This window comes from Zootoca vivipara, chromosome 1, assembly GCF_963506605.1.
Source record: "Zootoca vivipara chromosome 1, rZooViv1.1, whole genome shotgun sequence".
In the NCBI taxonomy this organism is placed as follows: Eukaryota; Metazoa; Chordata; class Lepidosauria; order Squamata; family Lacertidae; genus Zootoca; species Zootoca vivipara.
Window position 1 is genome coordinate 13,960,599 of NC_083276.1, and position 27,964 is coordinate 13,988,562.

At 45.1% G+C, this 27,964-nt stretch overlaps 1 protein-coding gene across 2 annotated transcripts; it reads right to left on the bottom strand.

Annotated features, from left to right (window-relative positions):
- Nucleotides 1–553: 553 nt before the first annotated feature.
- TNFAIP2 (TNF alpha induced protein 2) lies at nucleotides 554–27,343 on the bottom strand. 2 transcript variants are annotated; one of them, XM_035105438.2, is made up of 12 exons: nucleotides 27,020–27,237; nucleotides 21,723–22,110; nucleotides 18,808–19,447; nucleotides 16,360–16,474; nucleotides 14,479–14,601; nucleotides 12,699–12,799; nucleotides 11,909–12,004; nucleotides 8,744–8,864; nucleotides 8,300–8,422; nucleotides 6,701–6,856; nucleotides 4,725–4,846; nucleotides 554–2,278 (listed from the first exon to the last, which is right to left on the bottom strand). In XM_035105438.2, exons 2-12 carry the CDS (start codon nucleotides 22,099–22,101, stop codon nucleotides 2,140–2,142), a joined length of 2,115 nt encoding a protein of 704 aa, XP_034961329.2. In that variant the 5' UTR covers nucleotides 22,102–22,110; nucleotides 27,020–27,237; the 3' UTR covers nucleotides 554–2,139. The 2 variants fall into 2 exon arrangements, with proteins under 2 accessions (XP_034961329.2, XP_034961311.2); XM_035105420.2 differs by lacking the exon at nucleotides 27,020–27,237 and adding an exon at nucleotides 27,244–27,343 and having other exon boundaries at nucleotides 555–2,278.
- Nucleotides 27,344–27,964: the final 621 nt, after the last annotated feature.

Genomic DNA, 27,964 nt, shown 5'->3' on the forward strand with positions numbered 1-27,964 from the left:
GCGCCGAGGGCCTTCTGGCAGTTCCCTCATTGCGAGAAGTGAGGTTACAGGGAACCAGACAGAGGGCCTTCTTGGTAGTGGCGCCTGCCCTGTGGAACACCCTCCCATCAGATGTCAAGGAAATAATCAACTACCTGACTTTTAGAAGACATCTGAAGGCAGCCCTGTTTAGGGAAGTTTTTAATGTTTGATGTTTTATTGTGTTTTTAATATCCTGTTGGAAGCTGCCTAGAGTGGCTGGGGAAGCCCGGCCAGATGGGCGGGGTATAAGTAAATAGTAATAGTAATAGTAATAATAATAATAATAATAATAATAATAATAATAATTCAATCAGCACAGACAGGTGCTGACCCAGGTTTTGGGCCGGGGTTGAACTGTGATTTGGTGGGGAGCATTAAAGAAAAAGAGGAGGGAGAAAGGTTGTTTTCTGCTGCTCCAGAGAAGTGGACACGGAGCAATGGATTCAAACTTCAAGAAAGAAGATTCCACCTAAACATTAGGAAGAACTTCCTGACAGTAAGAGCTGTTCGGCAGTGGAATTTGCTACCAAGGAGTGTGGTGGAGTCTCCTCCTTTGGAGGTCTTTAAGCAGAGGCTTGACAGGCATATGTCAAGAATGTTTTGATGGTGTTTCCTGCTTGGCAGGGGGTTGGACTGGATGGCCCTTGTGGTCTCTTCCAACTCTATGATTCTATGAAATCCCCTTGACATTGGTGGGTAGCAAATACTCCGGTCTCCCTAAAGTGTAAAAATCCATGATTTAATTGCGTCCCAAGAATTTTGATCCCATGTTACACAACAGTAGGACCTGCCCTGCCTTCAAATTCGAGCTTCCAGACTTTTTTCCTCTCCTGTCTTACTTCCAGCATAAACCACGTATCTGTTATTGCTTTCTACTTTCTCTAGTAGGCAAATTCTAACCCTTGGCTTTCAAAACATGCTCCTAAAAGCTGGAGGATTGGAAGGGATCAACGACACCTTTACTAAATATTATAAGTGCATCTTTATTTTATACAACTTGGTATACAATGGCAATTTGGGGTGCCATTAACTAAAAAAAAACGACAACCACACTGGATAGCAAAACAATCACTATGGACCAGGAGACTGAGAAGCAAACACTGAGGGAACATCTGTACAGTGGCATATTTACAATCATATTATAGATACATTATTATTATTATTATTATTATTATTATTATTATTATTATTATTGACATTTGTATCCTGCTTGTTCCAAGCAGCTCAAGGCAGCGTACATGAAAATACTTCATTGATTTTATCACAATAACCTTGTGAGGTTGGCTGTTTATCTTATTTACAAACTGCTCCAGAGACTGACGCCGTCAAAGTGGTTTACAAAAAGGTTTAAAAAAGAGAAATGAAATACAGAGGGGGCGGGCTGGGACAGAGTGACTTGCCCAAAGACCATCTTTTGTGGACGAAGCAGAAACTTGAACCCAGGTCCAAGTGTAGCACCGAATTCCTAAGCCACACCACCAGCAATCCTTATATCACACAGACTGTCATCGAGATGCTAGTACGTTATCAATACATACTATTGAGCAAAACATCACAATTTTCACAGAAGAAGAAGCTTTTGGGAGTTTCTACTTCATTTTGTTTTTAATAAAAAATAAATCAAGACTACATTCCAAGTGTGTTTACATTTTGAGGAGTTTTCCATTTTCCTCCATCCATTTTACAAAGGATTCTTTCTATTCCCCTTTAAGGAAGAAACATGTCCGAAGAGCTACTGCGCTTTTCTGTTAAGTGCTTTAACCAGGAACAGGAAATGAAGGCTTCCATTTGGCATGACATCATTACCACCCAGGTGAGGTAGCCCGACAGGAATTCTGTCCCATTTTCGAGATGGGGAAAACAAAGGCAGCAGAGGAAATGCTGGAGACTTCGCAGGACCTTGAATCTGGCGGGACCTCTAAGGCGATGAGCCAGCCAACTTCCATTTTATCCTGGCATTCTGGTAGCGGCATAAAGATCAAGCTGCTTTTTCCAAAACCAAGACCTGGGGTTGGTTTTCGAACTAAGTGGCTGAGTCTGGAAGGAGGCTGCTGCTGAATTCAGGTCTCCCATGAATGGCAGCTGTTTGAGTCAAGCAAGAGGCAACAGGCAAGCTCATCACGCCCTGATTGTTGAAAACAAGTGTTTGTGGGGTAAGGTAGCAGTTACCTCAATGTCCAGCACATCCAGGATGCTTCTGGTTTCATTGTAGGACAAGTTTCCTTTGATGTACAAGATGGCGGACAGTTGCTTCTTGCTGTCAAAGAGGAAACACGGAGCGTTGGAATTTGAAAGAATGCAGCAACATAGAGGCAGTAGAAATATTCAAGCACAACTGGGACTCTCAACTCTCTGAACTCGACTATTGTCCCTGATTTATCTAAGAACCTAAGAAGTGCATGCAGAAAACAGGACAATGGCCCATCTAGTTCTTCAGCATCCTGTTCTCACAGGGGCTGACTAAGATACCTGTGGGAAGTTTGTAAGCAGGCCACTGAGACCATATAACACCGGTCCTGAAAGACCTACATTGGGTCCCGGTATGTTTCTGAGCACAATTCAAAGTGTTGGTGCTGACCTTTAAAGCCCAAAACAGCCTCGTTCCTGTGTATTTGAAGGAGCGTCTCCACCCCCATCGTTCTGCCCAGACACTGAGGTCCAGCACTGAGGGCCTTCTGGTGGTTCCCTCACTGTGAGAAGTGCGGTTGCAGGGAACCAGGCAGAGGGCCTTCTCGGTAGTCAGATGTCAAGGAAAAGCAACTATCTGACTTTTAGTAGATATCTGAAGGCAGCCCTGTTTAGGGAAGTTTTTAATGTTTGATGTTTCATCATGTTTTTAATATTCTGTTGGGAGCTGCCCAGAGTGGCTGGGGAAACTGGAACTCTGCAACCTTTCCTCATAGGGAAGTTGATCCGCCCCCTTGATCAGTTCAGTTGCCCTACAGATGAGACTATTAAAAGATACACGTATTGGTATTGAATAGTATTTCTTCATGTCTTTCCTAGCAGGAAAGGCAGCAAGTGACAGGATGTGACTAAAAGAGGAAGGACCTTGTTGTTCAACAGGTATTTCCTGTCTGGGGAGTTTACAGCCAACATTGCAGTTCTCTTGACATTAACCCTGCCTCCTGTGCTCATGAGGACTAGCAGCAATCAGTATGAGAAGCACCCTTTTTTTGCATGGGATGTGGGGAACTGGCACTCTAATTTAGAGTATCAATTCGCCACCAAAATGCCAGGTGTGGAAGTGTTGTTTCATTGAAGTGGAAATAGATTCCCACCATGCAGCTAAAACACTGTGATACCACTTTAAATAGATACCGTATGGCTTCCGCAGAGCTGCAATTCCCAGAGTTCCCTGGGAAGAAGGATTGATTGTTAAACTGGGAATTGTAGCTCTGTGAAGGCAATAGGGGTCACCTAGCAACTCTCAGCACCTACAGCTCCCCGAATTCTTTGGGGGAAGCCATGACTGCTGCTAGATGTTGGAAAACATCTGGACATAGATACTAGAGTACTGGATTGGGCTGGACATAGATACTAGAGTACGGTCATCCGCATTGACTGAGAAATTAACAAGCCAGGCCAGAGTGGCAAAGGGCAGACGCAACCCCTTTCCCCTTTATAACATGTGGCAAATGTTTATTGAATACGTAAATTGTTCAGACTGAGACAGGAATCCACCCAACGCTCATGGGAAAATGTGGCATGATCTCTTAGAGCGATCAAACAAAACTTTATTACATAGCACGACAAAAGTCTGTCATTTTATCAGGGCAAGTTATTTGTTGTTTACTGTTGTAACAATTGCTTTCTCAAAATGTATCATCTGCACCATGAAAAATAAACAAAAACATTACAAAAAAGGTACGATTGTGCTTTAAAGGTGCTATAGTGTGCATTTGGCCTAATTTAGGCCTCGTCAGGCTATGTCTGGAAGAAGCGAGAGAAGAGAGAAGTGTTTGTTGAGGGAGCAATCTCATGCTTTCACTGCATGAGACCAGGCATAGGCAAACTCAGCCCTCCAGATGCTTTGGGACTACAACTCCCATCATCCCTAGCTAACAGGACCAGTGGTCAGGGATGATGGGAATTGTAGTCTCAAAACCATCTGGAGGGCCGAGTTTGCTTATGCCTGCTCTTGACCATGTGAAGATGGCAGGCATGTGATTATATCAGCAGTTAAGTCTGCCTGCTGCAAAAACTTCCTAGCTGGATTATACTACTCAAGTTTACCAAATCTGTGGTGTCTTATTTCATGGGGGTGGTGCTGAGCATAGCTGCCAAGTTTTCCCTTTTCTCGCGAGGAAACCTATTCAGCATAAGGGGAAATCCCTTTAAAAAAGGGATAACTTGGCAGCTATGGTGCTGAGGCAGTGGCTCAAAGTCAGCAACCAGCTATCTTACCTAGGTTTCCAAGTAACCCAGGAGTTGCCAACCTTTTGGGGTCCATGGGTACATTTGGACACCACCACAAAATGGCAAACCCAACCCAACATGCACACTGGACCTCACAAAGCACAATAAAATACCCATTTCACAGAAGGCAAACTGGTGAGGCTCAGGGATGAGGAACCTGTCCGAGAAACTGAATGAACGGCTGCAATTCTATGTAAGCCCCAATCAGGTCTAAGGACACCTACGTAGGGTTGGCTCTGTGTTGGCAACCTGAGAAGTGAGGTCATAAATTCTTTTCCTCTTACCTGATATCTGGATATTTACTGGCAAGCATACCGACTTCAACCTTGACGGTATCTGTACCTTGGAGTTTGATGATTTCGGCCAGGCTTGGGAGAGCGTAACTCAGCCATTTGGCATTGGAGCCCTATCAAGTTAAAAAGACCACATTGAGTCAGTCAACATGCAGATCCCCAGTTAAAAATTAGGCCATCCGTATACTCAAAATATAGCATCACAAGGCTGGAAAGGGCTAGACTGCTATGGAGACCTGGAGACCCTCAAGGCAGATTCCCCACCATATTTGAAAACATCTCAGAAGATTCTTGGCAGACAAGCCATATTGGGAACATATCCCATGAAGGCAAACAGGTTGAAAACTACATTGCTGTTTATTTATTTATTCTGCTAAAGAACATTCCAAAACACACACTTCAACTTTTGCCAGATGTCGAATATCTGACACCCTCAAAATGTCCCCACCCCTTCAGTTCATGTTTCTTGCATCCCAGTTCCCTGCCCTATAAAAGTACACAGAAATTCTAGACTGCGGCACTCCAGCTTAACTTGTCTACATTTCGCACCGAAGACGTGGATATGAATACAGACACCTGGCTCCATTATAACCATGATACTTGTTATCAAATTATACATCTTAAATAATATTTTAACAGCTTAATATACAGATGTGGTATATATTTTGCCAAAGATATGTTTTGCTAAAATTTGTTCACTGGAAGCCAAGAGTTGTGAGTCCTGAGACATTGCTGGGCTCAAGGATGAAGCAGAAGGCTGAGATAGAGGAGGAGGAATCGGAGAATGACCTGAGGGGGTTGAGGCCAGGGCACAGAGGCTGGAAGAGACAGGATGTGGCAGTCCTGGCTGGGGAAGCAGGTATCCCATTTTCCTTCTTCAGCCCTGGAGACTGGAGCACAGCAACCGAGGGAGAGCCCACCACTAGAGGTAGAGGAACCAGGGTCAGAAGTGGGGGGCACAGCCTGGTTGCCCCCACCTCAGTTCAGTCTGCATACTCAACAATCTCGCAAGGCTCAGGAGCCTCATGAGGAAGCTCACCTTCAAAGCTTGGTGAGTGGGCATGCCAACTTGTTGGGTCAACTGTGTGGCTTGCATGCAGTTCTGACCTCTTCCTTGCCCTGATCTTGGACTCCTTAAACCTGGACTTGCGGGTTCTAGTCTGGCTAGCTTCACCTTTCCTGCCATTTTTCTTTGTCAACTCTCTTGCTGCAGCCTGTGCATGTGTAGGGATGACCCACACCATACATTTAAAGCAAATGGCTTCCCCAAAGAATCCTGGAAACTGTAGTTTGTTAAGAGTACAGAGAACTACAGTTCCCAGGATTCTTTTGGAGAAGGCATGTGCTTTAAATATGTGTTGGATGTGCTTTAAATGTGGACCTGCCCTTATTTAGAAATGAGGATGTCAAACAAGGCTTATTCCCAACCGTACGTGCTGAGCATTATGCGCAACAAAATGCTTCGTAGCACCTAGCGACGGGTGACTATCAATTTTGATTTTTTTCTAATCTTCAGTTCTCCACATTTGCCCATCAGTTTGTGATTACTTTTTTTTAAAAAAAACATCCCCACAAAAATTCACAATCACTTTGGTGTGAATTTCTCCTAATATATAGATTTGTAAGCAATTTTGCCCAACACAGGAATATTTGCAAATAGTCTTCCCCAAGGCAATGCAATTTTGTACATTATTTTCACAAATGTGTGTATTCTTATGCACACAGTACATGCATTTCTGTACACATTGCTTGGCTGGAGAACTGCATGGCAACATCTGGAGAAGTGTAAGATTCGAAGGATGGCTGTGCTTCATTTTGTGCATTGTTTCAGAAAGTGAAAATTGGGTAGGTTCATCTTTAAAATCAAACTGAACCACATTTCTCCCAACAGCATGCAGCAGTAGCTTGTTAAATGTCAGGGGCTGCATGTCGAGACCGAAAAGCCCATGGTGGAAAACAAGACTTACATTCTCGAAGCAAAACGTGCACAGAATAGAGGCATGCTGTTGGACAAGCTCAGACAAGTTCTTTTGCAGTTCTGGGGTCCTCAAGCTAACCTTCTTCTTCATAAGCCTTGAAATGTACTCTTGGACCAGAAAGAAGTGAATTTTCTCAATGACAGCCTACAGCAAAAGAAGCAAGCAGTTAGTCCTTTGCGATCAGATGGAGAGAGAAAACACACACAAATCAATATACTGTAGCTTGAATTCTAAAAATACCAAGAGAAAGACTTTCCAAACTTGCCTAACTGGTTATTCTGAAAACAAACTGGTTTTTATAGAGCAGGAATGGGTAGAAGGCAGATTGGGGTTTACTGGAAGATCTCTTGAGTGATCTGCATTGGATTGCAAAGAATTTTAGTCCCCAATTGCTTAATGATACCAGCAACAAAACATCTCCTCTCTAAATTATATAGCTAAAATGCAGAAAACTTTTTTGGTGTGTGTGTGTGTGTGTGTGTTATTGAACCGTAAGCATGTTACCTTATGGGCTCTCTTAATAGCCCATAATTTGTTCCAAAAGGACTTCAGAAAAAAATAAACATCAAGTGAGTTATGACCGCGAATGATGTATGAAGCATAAGAACGATCAGATGGGAATGATAAACTTCCCCCCTGAAGAGTTCCTGCTGAACGTTGCCTGTTGGCTCTCAGAATTAACTTCATTAGCTTGGTAGATTATTTTAAGTAGGAAAGTAGGAAATTTGAATGAATGACCCTTCCCTTGTGAGTTTACTTTGGCTTTGTGGAATGAAAAGCAAGCTTTCAAAGGAAAAGGGCTCTTGTGGTTTGGTCCAGCCCTTGAGCTTCTGAAACTGGAAAAAGGTCAAGGACAACAAGCAGTGGAGAATGATAAGTGAGTGCAGCTGAATTGGTAGGCCAAGGAATTGAAACAGAGGAGGTCTCTTCTTTGAGCCAAACTTAAGATGCTCGGCAGAAGGTCTAGAACTGTGAATGCTGGATCCCTGCAGAACATCAACAAAGTTGTTGCAGGAAGGGTAGTTTAAAGGCACTGAATCCTTTCCCCAGCCTTTCACTTCTCCCCTGAATTTCAATACATTTTCACCTAGAGCCTCCATCCTTTTCTTTTGGGTTTCTGGGAGCGATACCTCCAGTCTAGGAAGCCTTTTTAAATTTCTCCAACAGTACACAGTGCATACACTCATACCTAAGGGAAATGTGTATGTACAGCATCAAAGGCAAATCCTTTCTCAATTTTAAACTCTCTTATAAACTACAGTGGTACCTTGGTTAACGAACTTAATCCGTTTCGGAAGTCCGTTCTTAAACCAAGGCGTGCTTTCCTATAGCAGCGGGGGACTCGATTTACAAATGGAACACACTCAACAGGAAGCGGAACATGTTCTGCTTCCAAGGCAAAGTTCACAAACCAAAACACCTACTTCAGGGTGTGCAGCGTTCTTAATCCAAGTTGTTCATAAACTAAGCTGTTCTTAAACGAAGGCACCACTGTACTGCCCATTTTCAACCTTAGGCTACAGGAACTGATTAATCCTAGTGAAAAATCCTTTGAAAAAACGTAAAACTTCCTCTTCATTAGCTTACCTGGCGAAGAGGGTCTTTGAGAGCTCTCAGTGTAGAAATGTGATGTAGGACGGTTGCTATGATTTCATCAATAATATCAGTGCAGGAAGCCCATTTCCTCTGGGTAAACTTTCTAAAAATAGGCTGGGGGGAAGTTCAACACAACAGAGTGGTGAGTTATTTCTTTTAATCCTCTTTCTATGCACACCCTTCGACTGGCTGAGTGGTGTTGTCCTAGGAGCGGCAGTTCTGCCACCTCCAATATATTGTAGTAGATTAGAATCACAGAATTGTAGAGTCGGAAGGGACCCCCGAGGGTCATCTAGTCCAACCCCCTGCAATGTAGGAATCTTTTGCCCAACGTAGGGCTCGAACTCACAACCTTGAGGTTAAGAGTCTCATGCTCTACTGATTGAGCTATTCACAGGGCAAACCCAGAGGTGTATCACACAGCTGGAGGCTTACCTGCAGTTCCTGAACCACGCATTGAACGAGCACATCACAGCCGGTGGTCTCAATGTCACGAAGGGCATTAACAATTTTCACTCTGATATAGTCCTGTCCAGGCGTTTTTTCAGCGTGGGACCTGAAGGGAAGAAAGAAGGAAGCTGTGGTTTGTCCTACCGTTGTTTCACGACGTCACCTGCTGCCTTTAACTCTGCTCTTGCAGCGGCAGTTGATGAACTCATAGAATGATAGAATTGCAGAGTTGTAAGGGACCCCAAGTGTCATCTAGTCCAGCCCCCTGCAATGCAGGAATCTTTTGCCCAACATGGGGCTCAAACCCATGACCCTGAGATTAAGAGTCCCCTGCTCTACCAACTGAGCCATCCCGGTGGGATGCTAGTGAACCCAGTGCCATCAAATTCCTAAGCAATGAAGCAGAAAAATCAGCATAAACAAATTAACAAATTATGTTTTCTTGCCCGTAAAGTGCCACAGGACCCCTTATTTTTTTGTTAGAGCCAGGCAAGTGAAACCTGCGTTGTGAGAGGACCTTGTGATGTAAGTCTAGCAAACTAAATTGATGGATTTATGGCAGAGGTGGAGCTTCCCTCTTAGCCAATATAAAACATCTCTCATAAGCAAGTAATGAACCTTTGCCTGGACTGATTAACATTTTATGTCCTTTTAAATGTTTGCGGGAGGTGGGTTATGGGTTTGTTCTTGTTTTTATTTGGCATTTTGTGTTCTCATTTTGTATTTTTATGTTGCAAACTGCCTTATGATGAAGGGAGGTACTGTATATGGAGGGACCCAGGTGGCGCTGTGGGTTAAACCACAGAGCCTAGGGCTTGCTGATCAGAAGGTCGGCAGTTTGAATCCCTGCAACGGGGTGAGCTCCCGTTGCTCGGTCCCAGCTCCTGCCCAACTAGCAGTTCGAAAGCACATCAAAGTGCAAGTAGACAAATAGGTACCGCTGCGGCGGGAAGGTAAACGGCGTTTCCGTGCGCTGCTCTGGTTCGCCAGAAGCAGCTTTGTCATGCTGGCCACATGACCCGGAAGCTGTCTGCGGACAAACACCGGCTCCCTCGGCCTATAGAGCGAGATGAGCGCCGCAACCCCAGAGTCCGACACGACTGGACCTGATGGTCAAGGGCCCCTTTACCTTTACTGTATATGGATTTAATAAATAAAATAAAATACAGTGGTGTCTCGCCAGATGAATTTAATTCGTTCCGCGAGTCGCTTCGTATAGCGAAAAATTTGTTTTGTGAAGCGGCTCCCATAGGAACGCATTGAAGTGCGGTTTCCCATAGGGTGCCTCGCAAGACGGGAAAAAAAATCCATCTTGCGAGGCACCCTATGGGACGGGAAAAAATTGTCTTGCGAAGCGCGCCATAGGAAACTTCGTCTTGTGAGTCTCCATTGAAATTGCAAAACGCATTCGTCTTGCGAAAAATTCGTCTTGCAGGGCATTCGTCTTGCGAGGTACCACTGTATATGGCTTGCCTGTTTGTGGGGCACATTTTAATGTATTTTAAAAAAATCTTTGTTGGGAGATGGGTGGGGTATAAATAAATTAATAATAATAATAATAATACAGTAATAATAATAATAATAATAATAATAATAATAATAATAATAATAGGTAGCCTGTGTGCAGAGCTGCTGGCATAGCCTCTGAATGGAGGGCACTGGTGGAGTTGCTTGCCATTTTCCTGCTAGCTCTGCATTTTCAATGTGTGTTTTTTTCTCTCTCCTGGGCTGAAGACACAGCGGATGTGAGAGCTGCCCCACTGGTGCCACAACACCGTATCTTCAGCACCAGAGCAATGTGACTACAGTATTGCTCTGTCGGGGAGACGTATGTAAACTAACATGGTGCATCTGAGCAGAGGCAGGAGCAGACCAAATAAATCTGAGCAGGAGCTGGAATCCTCCGGGAATTATTAGAATGCCAAACCAAGGTTTGTTAACAGCAATCTGTTTCCTTTAATATAAAATGAAAGATTGGCATAGTTTTGAAAGTAAAATGGTAGCAGGTAGTTGTTTTTTATTTTAGAAAAAGATCTTAGATTTTTGCAAAGGGAGGGGTGTTAGGATCTGATGGACTGCTATTTTTTCCCAATTTTAATACTGTGTATAAGTGTGTTAGGGACCCAGGTGGCGCTGTGGTTAAACCACTGAGCCTAGGGCTTGCCGATCGGAAGGTCGGCGGTTCGAATCCCTGTGACGGGGTGAGCTCCCGTTGCTTGGTCCCAGCTCCTGCCAACCTAGCAGTTCGAAAGCACGTCAAAATGCAAGGAGATAAATAGGAACCGCTACAGCGGGAAGGTAAATGGCGTTTCCATGTGCTGCTCTGGTTTGCCAGAAGTGGCTTTGTCATGCTGGCCACATGACCTGGAAGCTATACGCCGGCTCCCTTGGCCAATAATGCGAGATGAGCGCGCAACCCCAGAGTCGGTCACGACTGGACCTAATGGTCAGGGGTCCCTTTACCTTTTTATAAGTGTGTTATGCAACAATTCTGATATTTAGTAACATTGCTACTTAATTTTTAAAAGGTAATGCACACATGCCTTACATTATTATTATTATTATTATTATTATTATTATTATTATTATTATTATTATTATACTGTCCTATACACACAGGTCTCAGAGTGGTCCACAACATGAAAATCACTCTGCACGTGCTCAGGGGCACCCATAAAACAGCTGGTGTGGAAAACCAGATTAGGAAAAGTGTTCCTTCCTATTTATGAAAGGAAGGCTGTGCCTTTTTTCAGATGGTACTTGTGAGCTGCATGTTTGACTTGCATTCAAAATAGTAATTAAAAAATAATAATAATGGGGTCCTCACTGAAACACTTGCAACCCGCCCTGCAGGGATGTGATCCAGCACTGAAGCTGATCCATTTGACCATATTCATTACATAAACAAAGCTTCCGTCTTCTGGGACAGGGTTGGACAACTGAAGTATGAATCATTTTATAGATGCTAGTCATTGATATGTCTGCAGAGGCATCTGGAACTGGCCATGGGGAAACATGGGATTCTGGCCTAAATTACAACTGGCTGACCCTCTGTGACAGCCTTCGCCAAGCTGGTGCCCACCAGACGTTTTGGACTCCGACTCCCATCAGACCCAATCATCACAGCTAGCGTTGCCATTCATTACTTACCGAAAACCCAGGCAACTGTTCATGTTTGTAACTACTGTCGCTTCAAAGTATAGGTTCTTCTTCTCCTTCATGAAAATGTCCAGCGCCTTCTTGTAGCTAGGGAGGCAGCGGAGGAATGAGATAAGGATTAGAAAGATGGCCTCTGTATATAATTCGGCATTGATATTGTTGAGTCGTGGGAAAGACGAATGAAGACACAGCTCTTAAAACAACCAGCTCTTTATTTCAGCTCTGAGTCCTGGGCTGCACAATAGCTTAGCCGGCTGGCTTATATAGTACTCAGTAACTTGCAACAGTAACAAACTCCCCGTAGTTACCCAATCCGTGAACAGCAGTCTCAATCCTTCATTTGCATGTTGTGGACCTGAGTGAGAACTGCAGCCACGGTGGCCAGAATGAGTACTGCGGTCAAACTTAATACATAATACATAACAGATATACAGTCATACCTCAGTTTACGATCGCTGTGGTTTGCGATTGATCAGTTTGCGACCGCCGCGGACCCGGAAGTGCTTACATCCGGGTTCTGTGGCGTGTGGGTGCGCAGAAGTGCTCTATCGGCGCTTTGCGCACGCGCAGAAGAGGCACTCCATTTACGACCTGCTCGGGGAGCAACCGGCTCCCCGGAACCAATTGAGGTCGTAAACGGAGGTACCACTGTAATGAGGCTTTTATTGGATTATTGTAACTGAAAACTAATAAAAAATTCTTATTGAGAAAGCTGGCATCTGATTCAGAGCCTGCGGTGACATGATCCGAAATGCATTCCTTTGTGATCTTGCTATCCTACCTTTTCAGAAAGGTCAGGAACTCTTCCAAAACCAGCGTTGACATTTGCTTGGCAAGCTGTGCAGAAATGCCTTCAGCCTCTTTTTGTTTGTTGTGGATAATCTAAACACAAACACACACACAAAAAATCCAAGAGTCACCACTGCAGCCCAAACTTTAATATCTGCCGATCCATAATTAAGAACATAAGAACAGTGGTGGGCTGGATTCCAAAGATTCCACAGATTTGCAGAGTTGGAAGGGACCCTGAGGGTCATCGAGCCCAACCCCCTTCAATGCAGGGATCTTTTTGCCCCACGTGGGGCTCGAACCCATGACCCTGAGATTGAGAGCCGCATGCTCTACAGAAAGAGGAATGGACGGACCAGTGGCACCCTCCCCTCCTGTGGTTTCAAGCAACGCATGTTCAGTTGCTCTGATTCTATGATCATTCTTTATTTATTTAATTTGTATACCACCCTTCATCCGAAGGCCTTAGGTCGGCTATCCTTCTCATTCCCTCTAAGTGCAAACTCAGATGGTTGAGTGCCAAGCTCAAGTTAAGTCCTGTTCAACATACACAGTATTGTGCTTCGCTTCCCACTGATTTTGACGGGATTTAGAATCGTAAGAGTTGGAAGGGTCAGCCTAGGCCACCAATCCACTCTTCCAGCATTCCTCAAGAGGATCCAGCTAGGCATTGGATCTGGGGCTGTGGCTGTGCAATATAATAAGCACATAGGAGATAAAGGAAAATGGTGACAGGAAGGAGGGAGGGACAAAAAGGGACGAGGGGAGGGAACCCCATCCCTCTGCTGCACTGCTATTTTCCATCAAAGGTGGGACTCTGTTTCACTTGGTTCTAGATATGTCACCTCACCGGCCTGACCGTGCAATTTATATCCTCAGCTGATCTCTGGCAAATGTAACAGAGATTAATCAGATAAAGTTGAGGTGGCACTTTAAACCAGGCACCCCCAAACTCGGCCCTCCAGCTGTTTTGGGAATACAACTCCCATCATCCCTAGCTAACAGGACCAGTGGTCAGGGATGATGGGAGTTGTAGTCCCAAAACAGCTGGAGGGCCGAGTTTGGGGAAGCCTGCTTTAAGCAGTCAAATAGCATTTATTCCTATTGCAGAGAATCTGTAGAATGTGGCCTTCTAAGATGAGGTTTTTTTGGGGGGGGGGCGCTTCCCTGTCTCAGGGGACCAATTTTATTGACTTCCAGGATCTGTTGGGATTGATTGACATAATAAAAGGTAAAGGTAAAGGGGCCCCTGACCATCAGGTCCAGTCGTGTCCGACTCTGGGGTTGCGGCGCTCATCTCGCTCTATAGGCCGAGGGAGCTGGCGTTTGTCCGCAGACAGCTTCCAGGTCATGTGGCCAGCATGACAAAGCTGCTTCTGGCGAACAGAGCAGCGCACGGAAACACCGTTTACCTTCCCGCCGGAGTGGTACCTATTTATCTACTTGCACTTTGATGTGCTTTCGAACTGCTAGGTGGGCAGGAGCTGGGACCAAGCAACGGGAGCTCACCCCGTTGCAGGGATTCGAACCGCTGACCTTCTGATCAGCAAGCCCTAGTCCTGTGGTTTAACCCACAGCGCCACCTGGGACATAATACCAAATCCAAATTTGAATTCAGGCAAGGGCAAGTGAGATAAGTTCCCTATGAAGAAGGAAAGCATTTATTTTAAACAGCTGATGGTGTAACTCTGTGTATTTCGCTCTCTCTCTCTCTGTGTATTTCATATACATCACACACACACACACACACACGCATGCACATATTTTATTACCTGGATGGCATCTATATGAAGTTCGCTGTGATAGTGACCAGCTAGTTTTGGTGGCTCGTTTCCCTCTGCCCACTTCTTGACTTCCAGTTGCAGACAGTTAGCAAGGGAGCGTTTAGCTGCATCCTTTATAAGGAAAGAAGAAAACGCCAATTCACAGATTAGCAGCAGTGCTCACATTTCAGTTACTCTGTCACCAATCGCAGGGCCAATCAAAAGTGTCTGAAGGGTCTTCAGGTCCAGGATTCAACTTTAAGTTGGCCAGATGCAAAAGAGGGCGGGACTCCTACACATTTAGTCGCATAGAAAGGGACATTTCAGCACAAGTAGCTTCTACACAACTATTAAAGGGCCAGGAGTCCTGTCCTCCTTTTCACCTGCTCAGCCGTCTCCTTTGGGAGGGAATGAGATTTGCCGCTGTGAGCTCTTTCACCTGCCTTTTGTTTGCCTGTTCACATGGAATGCTGTTTGTGATTGTATAATTATCATTTAATGTTCCGAATACTGATTTTAGAGTGTTGTTATTTCCTGTGTTATTGTGTGTTTCCCTAGCCTGGAACTATATATGGTGAAGGGCAGATTAAAAACCCCATTTTTTTTAAAAAAAACTTCAAACAATAACCACAAATTCTCACATAGAAAGATGGCATTTGTATGCAGGTGTATTTGATGCATTGAATAGAATGAAAGTTTATGAGTCACGGCGGAGGGGAGAGCACATGTACAAATTCAAGACTTTGTTTTGTTGCTATTTTGTTAATGTTTTTAAGATATGAATGCTGTTGTACTTTGGGAATCCTATAATATGATTTCTGGTGTAACTGTGATGTTTAGCTTATTTTTTAGTTGTTTTGTTAATAGTGTTTCATAGATGGTAATTGTTTTCTTTGGGATTTGGGATTGTTTTACTGATGATTTGTTAAGTATTCCACACGATTTATGCTGTATTCGTGATGTTCCATTATGTTATTTTTTATCTTTTGCTTGTAAGCCGCTTTGGAACAAAAAGTGGCATAGAAAAAGAAGCAGGAGAAGAATAAAAAAGAACCCCTTTTCCCACAACCACTAACAAAAATGGAACATGGATAGTTGGGGAGAATAAGAAAGAGAGAGAGAGAGATTTGCTTCAAATTAAGCTCCTGTGTGCTTAGGAGAATGTTTGCAAGGTACTTTGCAAATGTAAATGGTACAATTTTCTGCAAGTCACCTCTTCCCCTGTAGTTCTAGTTACAGGTAGGTAGCCGTGTTGGTCTGACGTAGTCGAAACAAAATAAAAAAAATTCCTTCCAGTAGCACCTTAGAAACCAACTAAGATCATTGGTATGAGCTTTCGTGTGGCATCTGAAGAAGTGTGCATGCACACGAAAGCTCATACCAATGACAATCTTAGTTGGTCTCTGAGGTGCGACTGGAAGGAATTTTTTTTATTTTGTTCCCCTGTAGACAGCCTTCCAAGTTCTTCTGCAGCAACCAGAGAGGTTGTGACCTTGCACAATCACAGCAGTTCCCCAGCTCCATCTCACAATTCTCCCTCCCCGCACAACACATACTTTCATTTCACGTACAAGATAAAAAAATGACGCAGTCACATTATTTTAGCGCAGAGAATCTAAGCCCACCCTGAGCACCAGCTATGGTTGGACTCAAGCTCACATCAGTGGACAATTGTGCCTGCCTTGGGTGAGGCCTGGCCAACTCCTGTATTCCACGACACACCCTCTTACTTTGGGACCTCCTATTACAACACAATAGGGGCCACAATAAACATAGCAGAAAGTGAAAAGGCGCTCTTATTTGCTCCAACACAAACTGGGTGGACTACAAAAACTGTTTTGTCACAGTGCCTGGACTGATTACGAATAGAAGACAAAACAGGCCTCTTACCACTTCATTTGTCAGGTACGCTGCTTCAAACTGTCTGATCTGCCTGGGCGGCAAAAGGCTTTCGAGATGGGCTTTGTCTAAGTCTTTCACTAAAACGGGGTGGTTTATGATTTCACTGAAATGACAAAAGAAGATCACATTCACATCCCTTGCAGTTCATGGCAGCTGCTTATTCCGATTCTGATTCCCAAAGAACAACAGATGTGAAAACAGACTTGACTACAACGCCACAGAATACTTGGCTCCGATGTGAAGCCGGTCTATGTTGTATAGCCAGTGTTTTTACATTTCTGACTTGTTCACAGCCCTGAGCAAACAGTTGATCCTGGCAAATTCTTTATTGGGGACTCAAGCACAGTACTTTGCATGAGGCACTGAAACAGTGGTGGGGAAAGGATTTTGAAGGACTTGTTAAGAGAGCTGAATGGAACTGCTTTTCAACACACAAGAAATCCGAAAGGGAATTGGAGTTCAAGCGAAGTACAGTCATACCTCAAGTTGCGTCCACTGCGGGTTGCGTTTTTCCGTGTTACGAACGCGGCAGACCTGGAAGTGTTTACTTCCGGGTTTCGTCGCGCGTGCATGCGCAGAAGCGCTCTATTGCGCTTTCATGCATACGCGAAAGCGCTGCTCGGGTTGCAGACTTTTTGGGGTGCGAACAGCACCCTGGAATGGATCGGGTCCGCAACCCGAGGTATCACTGTAGTCATAAGGACATAAGAAGAGCTTGCTGGATCAGGCCAAGGGCCCATCTAGTCCAGCATCCTGTTCTCACAGTGGCCAGCCAGATGCCTTCAGGGCCTGCCACCCTGAAGCCAAATCTCAGGGGCATGTGAGATCCCCATAAGTGCCCCATGAAAAGATCTCAGTGATCAAGGTGGAGCACAAGGAATCAGGCAGTCTGTAAGGAACTTTGGGTCCAAGTTATATAGGGCTTTGCGAATTAACACAAGAATTTCGAACCTGACCTGGTGGCAATTGGGTTACCAGAAATATTTGAAATGTTTAGCCATACCCTCATGCCGCTGCAAACCGTTGCTTAATGATTCCCATTAGAATAAAAATAGGTGTGTGTGTGTGTGTGTGTGTGTGTGTGTGTATACACACACACACACCCCGTATTTTTCCGTGTATAAGACAATACCCCCCCTATTTTTTCAAGTTTAAAATTGGGGGATCATCTTATCCACAGATAATGCAAATGAGGGATTTCTTTATTTGGAGTCCCAAAAAATAGGGGTTGTGTTATACACGTGTTATACACGGAATTTTTCGTGTTATACACGGAAAAATACGGTATATATTTTCTCATCATCATCAAGGATCCAAATGTGCAGCAGCAGAACATGCCACAGTCAATTGAGCCCTCTCCCCCCATTCTGATCAACAGAGCAAAGGACACTGCTTCATATACTAGATCAGATGATGTAAAGGAAGCTGTTCTGCTCAGTTCCTGTTCGCCCTGGCTCAGTCTCTCCTGCATTGTACACACCCACCCACCCACCCACTGAAACATGCCTGCATTTCATTGGATGTCTGGATTGTTTCAATTCTGCTCCTTAACCTTCAGAACCAGCATTTTTTAAGGGTGTAGCCTGCCATGGGGAAAAGAAGACCTATAAGCCCTAGTAAACATGCAAAACATGTTTTCAAATCTCATTTCTCCATTCCATTTTCTGCAGTGTTCTTTCAGAATTAAAGGATGTGAAGTGAACACAATCAAGCAAGTTTCCTGTTTTATTGGTTCGAGGAACATAGGAAGCTGCCTTTTACCGAGTCAGGCCATTGGTGCACATGGCTAAGTTCTGTCTACGCCAGGGCAGTCTTGAGCAGGTCGGGCGCCCTGGCGCTGAGGGGCGGAGATCGCTCCGGCGCCCCTGCCCTCGCAGGGCACAGCATGGCTTCCGCGCCGCTTCCACGCGCAGCGCCCCGCCTACCGGCCCGGCGCCCTGACGCACCGCACCACCGGGACTCTACCTAGAGCCGGCCCTGGTCTACGCTGACTAACAGAGCCTCTCTAGGATTTCTGACGGGCACATTCCCAGCCCTGCCTGGAGAGGTTGGGGATTGAAGCAGAGGCTTTTGCATGCAAAGCAGATGCTCTGAGCCACAGCCTAGTCAACAGCATAGCTCATTTTGAGTGCAGAGTGTAAAGGGGACAGTCCAGAATAGCTCGGTAGTAGAGCACACTCTTCGCATGGAAAAGGTAGACCTGAGTAATATCTCTGTCTGAAACCCTGAGAGCGACTGACAGTTAGATGCACTAATGGGCTGACTCTTTACGAACCAACTGCCCGTGGCGTTGGTTTGATGCAGAATTTGGATGGTAGATGTTGAGATGTGGGAGAGGGGAAACGGTTCAACCAGCGAAGAGAGAGGCACACTGTCTGCTTTGGGGCTGGCCAGACTTGCAGCGTTACCCGGACGCAGGGCAAAACTGCTACTTACTTTGGATAGATATTCTGCACCCAGGTGAGGAGCAGGTAAGTGTCTTTCCTGCCCAGTTCAAACTGAGCAACCATCTCGAGCTGAGAAGAGAAGCATCGGTGGTAGATCTGCGCATAGGTGCTGCACACTTGAAAGTCCTCCGGGTAATGGCACTTGATGTATTTCACCACAGTGATCAGGTCATCTTTCATAGTCTTCCCCATGTGCAGGAAGCTGTGGGCAGTTGTCGAGAGGCCCTCGTTGCTGTCAAACGGAGGCTCTTTCATTCTGTCGGTTACGGACTCCTGGACTGTACTCCTCCACTCGTCCTTCCATCTTCTGGGCCGGCAATGCACAGCTTTCCCAGATGCCTTTTCTTCCAATGCGCATCTCCTGTCCTCCTCCACCTGTTCTGCTATTGTCCTCACTGCATCCCTCAGGAGTTCTGGCTCAGCCTGTGTGATGCTAACAGACGAACGTATGATCCTGAGGACCGCTTGCTTCAAAAGCCCAAACAGATCTTCAATTTCACTCTGATGGTCGACATTGTCCTGTTTGCGCTCGCTGCCATTGTCACTGCCGTATTCCCTCTCCATGGCTAGGAGATGTTGGCTGGCATCGAAGAATCTTTGATCTTGAATCAGCTCCCTGATTTGGCCAGCTGGCAAAACAAAAGGAAGAACAACTTGGTACCCAGTAACATTGAGATTCAAATTTCATTCGTCCATGCATTTAACTTACATCCTGCAGTACCAGTAGGCGTATGCGCAGCCCATAATTTGAGAGTAGAAACGATAGATGTCATGTCACTGTTTCCAGCAATTTATGTTATTGTTTCCAGTAACCGGTAGCCAGAGAGAATTTGATCTTGCCAGGACTCTTCCTCTGCCAAGGGAGGGGATGGAGTCTTCAGACATTACCATGAGCTCAAGACAGTGAACGCGGGACTGTCATGCCCGAGTTGGGGTGGGTGTTTGAGTTCCTGCCTTAGCATACACCAGAGTTTCCCAAACTTGGGTCTCCAGCTGTTTTTGGACTACCATTCCTATCATCCCTGACCACTGGTCCTGCTAGCTAGGGATGATGGGAGTTGTAGTCCAAAAACAGCTGGAGGGCCCAAGTTTGGCAAATCCTGGTGCACGCTAAGGATGTGTACACATCACTAGCTTAAAACACAGCAAAGTAAAAAAAACCCTGCAGCAGCATTTCAAATCACTTCTGCTTATCATTATAATGTTCAGCATGGCTTAATGTATTTTCAAGTTGCCCACTCTTCGTCCACACCAGTGGGCATGAATGACTTCATATGCCTTAAGTTTTCCTATGGGATAGAAGCTAATTTTAGGGGGGGAATGCATCGAAACCCACTATTTCTCAAGAAATGACACGACAGAGGTGGCTTGTGGCTCATGTTGTGAGCACAAGCCTTCACAAACCAGCAGTGGGAGTGCCCTGGATATATATATATACAGGAGAGCAAGGAGTCTCACAGTTTCCCAAGTTCCTTCTGAGGTTCAGAGCAGAATTGGTAGTGCCATTCTCTTAAGCTTCTGAAAGCCTGGCATCACGGAGAGCCCTCGCTCTTCACCAGGCCTGGGAGAAGGGAAGAGTCTCTCTTTGTGCTCTCCCAGTGGCCAGAGCAAAAGTGGTGTTCGCCAGTGGCGAGCGCATTTGTGGTTCCTTGCTTATTTCTGTAAAGCACTTAAAAATGCTAATTGTGGCATGCTGCAAGATCTCGGAGGGTGTGTGCACATAAACCCCTATACTGCTTCCTGCCTCTAGCTTCAACACCTGAAGCTGTGGGTCCTAAAGAGTCCTCACTCCCCTTGAGTCTATGATTCCCTGCAAGTAGAAAACGAGCAAAGCAAGCAAAGGGTTGAACTGGAAACTTTCCCCTGATGTGCTAGCTTTCTTTTTCTCATGCACGGGCTCTATTGCCTTCTCCTCTTGCATTTTTAGATCAGTGACACAGGAAGGAGCGATACTCTTAATACCTAGGGATGCAGGGACCAGCCCATGCCAAGTTCATGTGTGTTCGTTCATTGTTGTTGTTTAGTCGTTTAGTCGTGTCCGACTCTTCGTGACCCCATGGACCATAGCACGCCAGGCACTCCTGTCTTGCACTGCCTCCCGCAGTTTGGTCAAACTCATGTCCGTAGCTTCGAGAACACTGTCCAACCATCTCATGAGATGAGATGGTTGGACAGTGTTCATTCATAACTCTGTTCTATCCTCTTTCTGCATCAATCTTGTTTTGTTTTAAAAAAAAAATCTGCAGAAAAATCTATATTTAAATAGTTGTATGTATATAAGTACATGCTTTTGAATGCATTTTCTATACTGTATTATATAAGAAGGTAAAGGTAAAGGGACCCCTGACCATTAGGTCCAGTCGTGACCGACTCTGGGGTTGCGCGCTCATCTCGCATTATTGGCCGAGGGAGCCAGCGTATAGCTTCCAGGTCATGTGGCCAGCATGACAAAGCCACTTTTGGCGAACCAGAGCAGCACACGGAAATGCCGTTTACCGTCCCACTGTAGCGGTTCCTATTTATCTACTTGTATTTTGACATGCTTTCGAACTGCTAGGTTGGCAGGAGCTGGGACCGAGCAACGGGAGCTCACCCCGTCACAGGGATTCAAATCGCTGACCTTCTGATCAGCAAGCCCTAGGCTCAGTGGTTTAACCCACAGCGCCACCTGGGTCCCTATTATATAAGAAAACATTTTATAAAATATTTTTTTTCTCTGAGTATGCGTTTCTAAATGTATTTTATACATTTGGAAACATACGTAAAAGGGCACCAATGCGCCCATGAGCACCATGTTGGAAACCCCTGCTCTAACTGACCAACAACTTTGGTCAGAAGAGAATCTTAACTGATGGACAAATTTATGTTGGGGGCAGGTGGTCCTTCTGAGTGGTCATACTGTACCTGTAAGTGGTTTGCTTTCTTTTTTGTTTGAAGGGTCCTTCCCTGCTCCTAGGGGTTTTGTTCTGGTTTCCCCAAGTGCAAAGTACTTCAGACCATCAATGAGTTTTTCCTGCAATGGTCTCCTCTTCTTTTTCTTCTTGTTATTTTGCTCAGGAGTACAATGGCATGTGACATTGGTTTTCGAAGGCAACCCATGACTTTCAGTTTCCACCTTGTCCTTCGGCAGAGCTTCTTCTGTCGAGGATTCGATTGACGTGGAGTCAAGTTCTGATTCGGAAGACGTTGAAGGCTTGGGGGCCTCACTTTTGACCTTCGATTTTGAATCCTCAGCTTTTAGAGGACTGCTAGAGAAGATGGTGAACATTTTCATTCCCATCATCTTCTAGGCCTGCAAATCACAATTAAGAAGTTGTTAGAATATATTGAGACAACATTTTGAAAATTAAAAGAATAAACCAGTAGATTCGGAACAACTGATATAAAAATCAATTAGTATGGACAAAGATACAAATATATAAAAGAGAATGTGTTCATAATAAGGTAATATACAAACAAATGTTTAGTATGGAAAAGACATAATTGACAATATGATGCATATTGACCAAACAACTGCACAAAGATACCTAAAAAAACAAAAGACGGCAAAGAAAGGAGGGAAGTCATCAACGATCTGAAATTTGAACTGTAAAAATGAAAGAGGATAAATATATTGTAAAATTTATGGAAATTGTTGAATATTAATGTTGTAAATGGTGTTGAGGGGTGTGTGTGAACAGAAAATCAATAAGAATTATGTTTTTTTAAAAAAAAAGAAAAAGAAGTTGTTAGGTTTCAGGATTTGCATTCAAGAAGCCGAAAAGTAAAACCATCCAGTGGTCAAACTTATATGTAAAGGTAAAGGGGCCTCTGACCATCAGGTCCAGTCGTGTCCGACTCTGGGGTTGAGGCGCTCATCTCGCTCTATATGCCGAGGGAGCCGGCGTTTGTCCGCAAACAGCTTCCGGGTCATGTGGCCAGCATGACAAAGCTGCTTTTGGCGAACCAGATCAGCGCACGGAAACGCTGTTTACCTTCCCGCCAGAGCGGTCCCTATTTATCTTTGATGTGCTTTCGAACTGCTAGGTGGGCAGGAGCTGGGACCGAGCAACGGGAGCTCACCCCATTCGAACTGCTGACCTTCGATCAGCAAGCCCTAGACTCTGTGGTTTAACCCACAGCGCCACCTGGGTCCCAACTTATATGTATATAGATGTAAATTTAGAAGTAATTACTGTAATGGAAATAGGAAGACATCTTACCATATTGGAGAAGAGTGTGGCCAACTGAGCTGTGTACGTGCCCAGTCTGGTACCCAACTCCCAAGCCCATCTGCTCTCCCTCCCCACAATTCTTTATCTTTAAACCGCACATGGACCATACGGCCCTTCAGATAAAGAGGACTGTGAAGTATGAGATGAGGCCATCCTTTCCTCTTGAGTTTTCTGTGCCAAATACTTTTGAGTCTGCCAGTGGAATAGACACCATTATTAGCAGAATGGGTTTCCCCTTTTCGGCAGTTCCTGTGCTCCCCTAAAAAAGTGGGGGCTGCATTGGGGGGGGGTGGAAGAGGAAGGGAAAGTCCATCTGTGCAATGATGATGCCCAGAATCTCCCCCACACTAATTCATGGAAAAATCACAGTGAGCACCAACTGATTTCATTGGTCCCAATGGAACATTTGTCACTGACTTCAGCAGTGTTTGTTTTTCTTTCTTTTACTCTTTTGAGATTTTCCAGTGAAGTGGGAAAAGTGTTCAATTACTTGAAGGAGAAGAAGAAGAAATGATTCAGGGACATGTGAGTGACAAGCAGCCTTGCCACTAGAACAGTCACGCGGCATGGTTTCTGGAATAATGTATTTTTAAAAAGGCAAACTCTCTTGTTTATTTTCACGGTGAAAAGGAAGCTAGACAGGCGTCTCAAGGGAGGGATACATCTTTGATGCAACACTAATTATATTTCAGAAACAATGGCTGTATAATTTTCCAAGTTTATGTTGCTCAAGAAGGGTAGCGGAAACCATGCAGTTATCCTTTTGTTAAACTGCACTCCAGAATTCCCATTAAAAAAACCCTTTTTTTAAAAAAAGTTTCACATTATATTTATGATTACTTGGTAGAATCATAGAATCATAGGATTGTAGAGCTGGAAGGGACCCTGAGGGTCATCTAGCTCAACCCCCTGCAACGCAGGAATCTCAGTGTTTTTTAGTAGAGGATTATGCACGGGGACCTTGTAAATCAGGGTGAGTTGGTTTGAAAACTTTAAATCGAGGCAATTCAAACAAGCAATTTATTTTTTAAAAAACCAACATGAAAAAAGGGGGGGGCAGATTTGAACAATTGATTATGATCGAGTTCCCCCAATGACACACAGTCTACTTCCACAACAATGCATGTAAGCATGTCTATGGACAACTAAATATACCACCTGCTGCATCTTTGCATTGCCTTGATTTAAAGTTTGCAAACACATCATTATAAAAAAGGAAGGGAGGAGCTGATATGAATCAGAATAAAATCAGGTTCCCCAATGGCACACCATAGATTTCCTAAATAATGGTCCATGCTAAGTGTGCTCATATGCAATTAAATTTATTTATTATCATCATCCCATGTATCAACTGCTTTTCCTCCCAAAGGAACCCAGCATGGCATTTGCTATGATATGTTAACTCTTTCCAGTGCTGCTCCTTTCAATTTCGTTTTCAGTTTCCCCCTAAATCATCTGTTTCAATCCCACCATTGCTCCCACTCCAAAACCTAACCTTTGCTCATGCGGGTCATCTGTTTTGGATTAGGGACAACTTATTTGATTACAGACGGAACTTTTCCAAAGCAAACAGCTGGTGGCATTTATTTTCCTAAACTGAAAAGGAAATGCCTTTTGCTTATACAATTGCAGGCTTAAGATAATTCGGGCTGCAATACAGTTTTATTCACAGTTCCTTGGGAGTGGGATGCATTGAACTCAAAGGGTCTTACTTCTGAGCATATAGTATGTATGGGATTGCACAGTAAAGAGTATAAAGAGTACACACGATCACTCAGTTGGACACCGCAAATCTAGGGGGTAATGTAGTCAAACGTCTTCCTCAGTGAAAGACACTTGCAATCACAGAATCCCCGCTCAGAAAAGGAACCTTGCAACTGCCGATTCCCAGACACACAGCCACCCAGTTTCCCATGCCCCATATGATTGCTTCTATAGAAGTCCCTCATCCTGCTCTCACAGTGGCTAACTCAGGGGCCAGCAAACTTTTTCAGCAGGGGGCCAGTCCACTGTCCCTCAGACCATGTGGTGGGCCGGACTATATTTTGAAAAAATAAATGAATGAATGAATTCCTATGCCCCACAAATAACCCAGAGATGCATTTTAAATAAAAGCACACATTCTACTCATGTAAAAACACCAGGCAAGCCCCACAAATAACCCAGAGATGCCTTTTTTTAAAAAGGACACATTCTACTCATGTTAAAACACACTGATTCCTGGACCGTCCGCGGACCGGATTGAGAAGGCGATTGGGTTGGATCCAGCCCCCCGGGCCTTAGTTTGCCTACCCATGGGCTAAGCAGTTGACAGTAGGAAGTCCACAAGCAGGACATGAGTGTGATAAAACACTTGTGATTTCCAAGTCATGAAATGAACGCACCATTTACATAAGAGCTTTTTAGGAACAGGAAAGGCACTGTGCTTGACTTTGGTTAGGTTGCCGTATTAGTAAATCCAAACCTACTAACAGCGTCTTTTTTGGGGTGCTTTGCATTTATTTTAGCAAGGCATCAGAGGCTCCCGAGACCTTGCCGTGTATACAGCACTGAGAGAAGCATGCCAGCCCGCTCTCTTCTCCTGCAAGCAAACTGGATTAAAAGGGTGTATCTGTGCAACTTTCTTCTTTTTCACACAACCTTTCCTTCTCAACGAGTGCAAAACAACGACTCCCAAGGTCTTTTCATCAATGGATTTCACCTCCTGGGTTTGCTTGGAAGTGTTGAGGCAGATTATGTTTTTTTAAGCCTGTGCAATAGCAGAAACTCCCTGTTGTTGAGTAATTTTCCTGATAAGCTTACTGCTCTTTGCTTACACTAAATCAAGTAATGCGAACATAAAACATTGGCCAGGTCTGCTTGTGAGTAAGTACGCTTAGGATCACCGAGACGACAGAATTCCACATTCAACATTGCAGTCACACAATCCACACACAGCACATGCGAGAGTCTCACGTGTGCTTGTCGGTGTCACATGTGAAAGAGGTACAGTATTTGACACTAGGGTGAACTAGCGTCAACAGTGTGGGACAAGCTCAAAGACTGCATGGAAACCTCTCTGTGCCCTTGCCTATTCTGTGCTATTCTGAGTTGAGCAGGAGTTCCAATTTGGATCATAAAATCATAGAACTGTAGAGTTGGAAGGGACCATGAGGGTCATCTCGTCCAACCCCCCCCCCCCCTGCAATGGAGGGATCTTTGGCCCTGAGATCAAGAGTCTCATGCTCTGCAGACTTGAATTATGGTCTAACCCAGAAATGCTAGTCAATAGATCTCAAAATTTAGGTCCCATAATCAGAGTCCCATAATCAGGAGCTGTGTGCCAGATCCAGATGCATCAACATCTGGATGGCAGAGTGCAATAGTTACACCAGGGGTAGGAAACCTATCTCCCGCTTGAGGTAACTGGACTTCAACTCCCACCATCCTCCACTGACCATGTTGGTTGGGGCTGATGGGTGTTCATCAACACCATCAAGAGGGTCACAGGTCCTCCATCCCAAATACAAAGCCACATCTAGCTGAGACCCATAGCTGTCAACCTTTCCCTTTTTTTAAGGGAAATTCTCTTATTCCGAAAAGGATTGCTTGTGAGAAAAGGAGAAAGTTGACAGCTATGCTGTGACCATCACTGCCTGCTACAGTTGCAAGTCTGACCTCACTTACCTGGGAGTAAGCCCCATTGAATTCAGTGGGATTTACTCCTGAGTAGACACGGTTAGGCTTCTACAGCAAACCACCACACACCTTGCCAAACCCAGCGCTGCCCAGCTTAACTTAATTTTCACACGTTGTTGCCGCAATGAAGTGACACAACACTCGGAAGCACCTGAACATCAGCCACCCCCTGCCCTCTTCCGGGAGCTCCAGGGGCAAATTTTGGATGAGCCTGTGAAGGTTGCCGTTAGAAGGGCATCAGTTCATCAGGACGGGGGGGGGGGGGCATCAGCCAGAGGGGGGTAAATAACAAGTCCTGGCTGCACTCACTTGGAGAGTTTGTTGTTGCACAAGACCACCCGGAGAGATCGGTTTACAGCAAGCTTCCGGGCTCCCAGCAGAGAGCAAGGTAGGGGCGGATCAAGTTGACCAGCGAGGGGAAGAGGGGCTGGCGACCCCTTAAGGCGGTCTGAGATCAGCCACGTGGAGGGAGAGAAGGACCCAGCCAGCCCTGAGATGATCAGGAGTTAGGGAGCGGGGCAAGACGGACTTACAGTGGATTCTGGTTGACTCTGATCGGGGATGACCGGATTCCTCTTCCTCGCTCTCCGTCCCTCTCCTTGCGCTAGCTGCAGCGCGGTTTCTAATTTCTAGAGAGCACCCAGGGTTATAAAGCAGGGAGGAGGAGGAAGAGGAGGGGAAAAGGCGAACTTGCCACGCCCGCCACCTTCCCCCGCTCCCGCGTGGGCGCCCGCGGAAACTCCGTCTAAGCGTCAGGTTAGGTAGCTAGAGATGCGCAAGGAAATTCCAGAAGGCGGGATAGATTTCCTACTCTGGTCTGGAGCGCAGGGAGAGAATTCAAGGCAGAGCAAGAAAATGGCCAGGAGTTGTTCTCTCCTCAATGGCAGCAAAAAGCCTGGGATAGGCATCGCAGGAGGTCTGCGCTAAATGATTTTCAGAGCGAGTGATTTATTTGGAGAAAAAGTCAGGAAGAGGAGACACGACGAAAGTTTATATTAATAAAAAAATCATGCGTGGCAGGATGGAGAAAGTGGGGAGGGAGCAGCTTTTGGTCCCTCTCTCGTTCATAGCTGCCAAGTTATCCCTTTTTAAAGGGAAATTCCCTTATGCTGAATAGGCTTCCTCGTGAGAAAAGGGAAAACTTGGCAGCTATGCTCTCGTTGCGCTCAGTGAAGCTGAATGCTGGGAGATTCAGGGCAGATAACAGAAAGGCGGAAGGGGGGGGAGCAGCTGCCCCCTAAATCAAGTAAATAA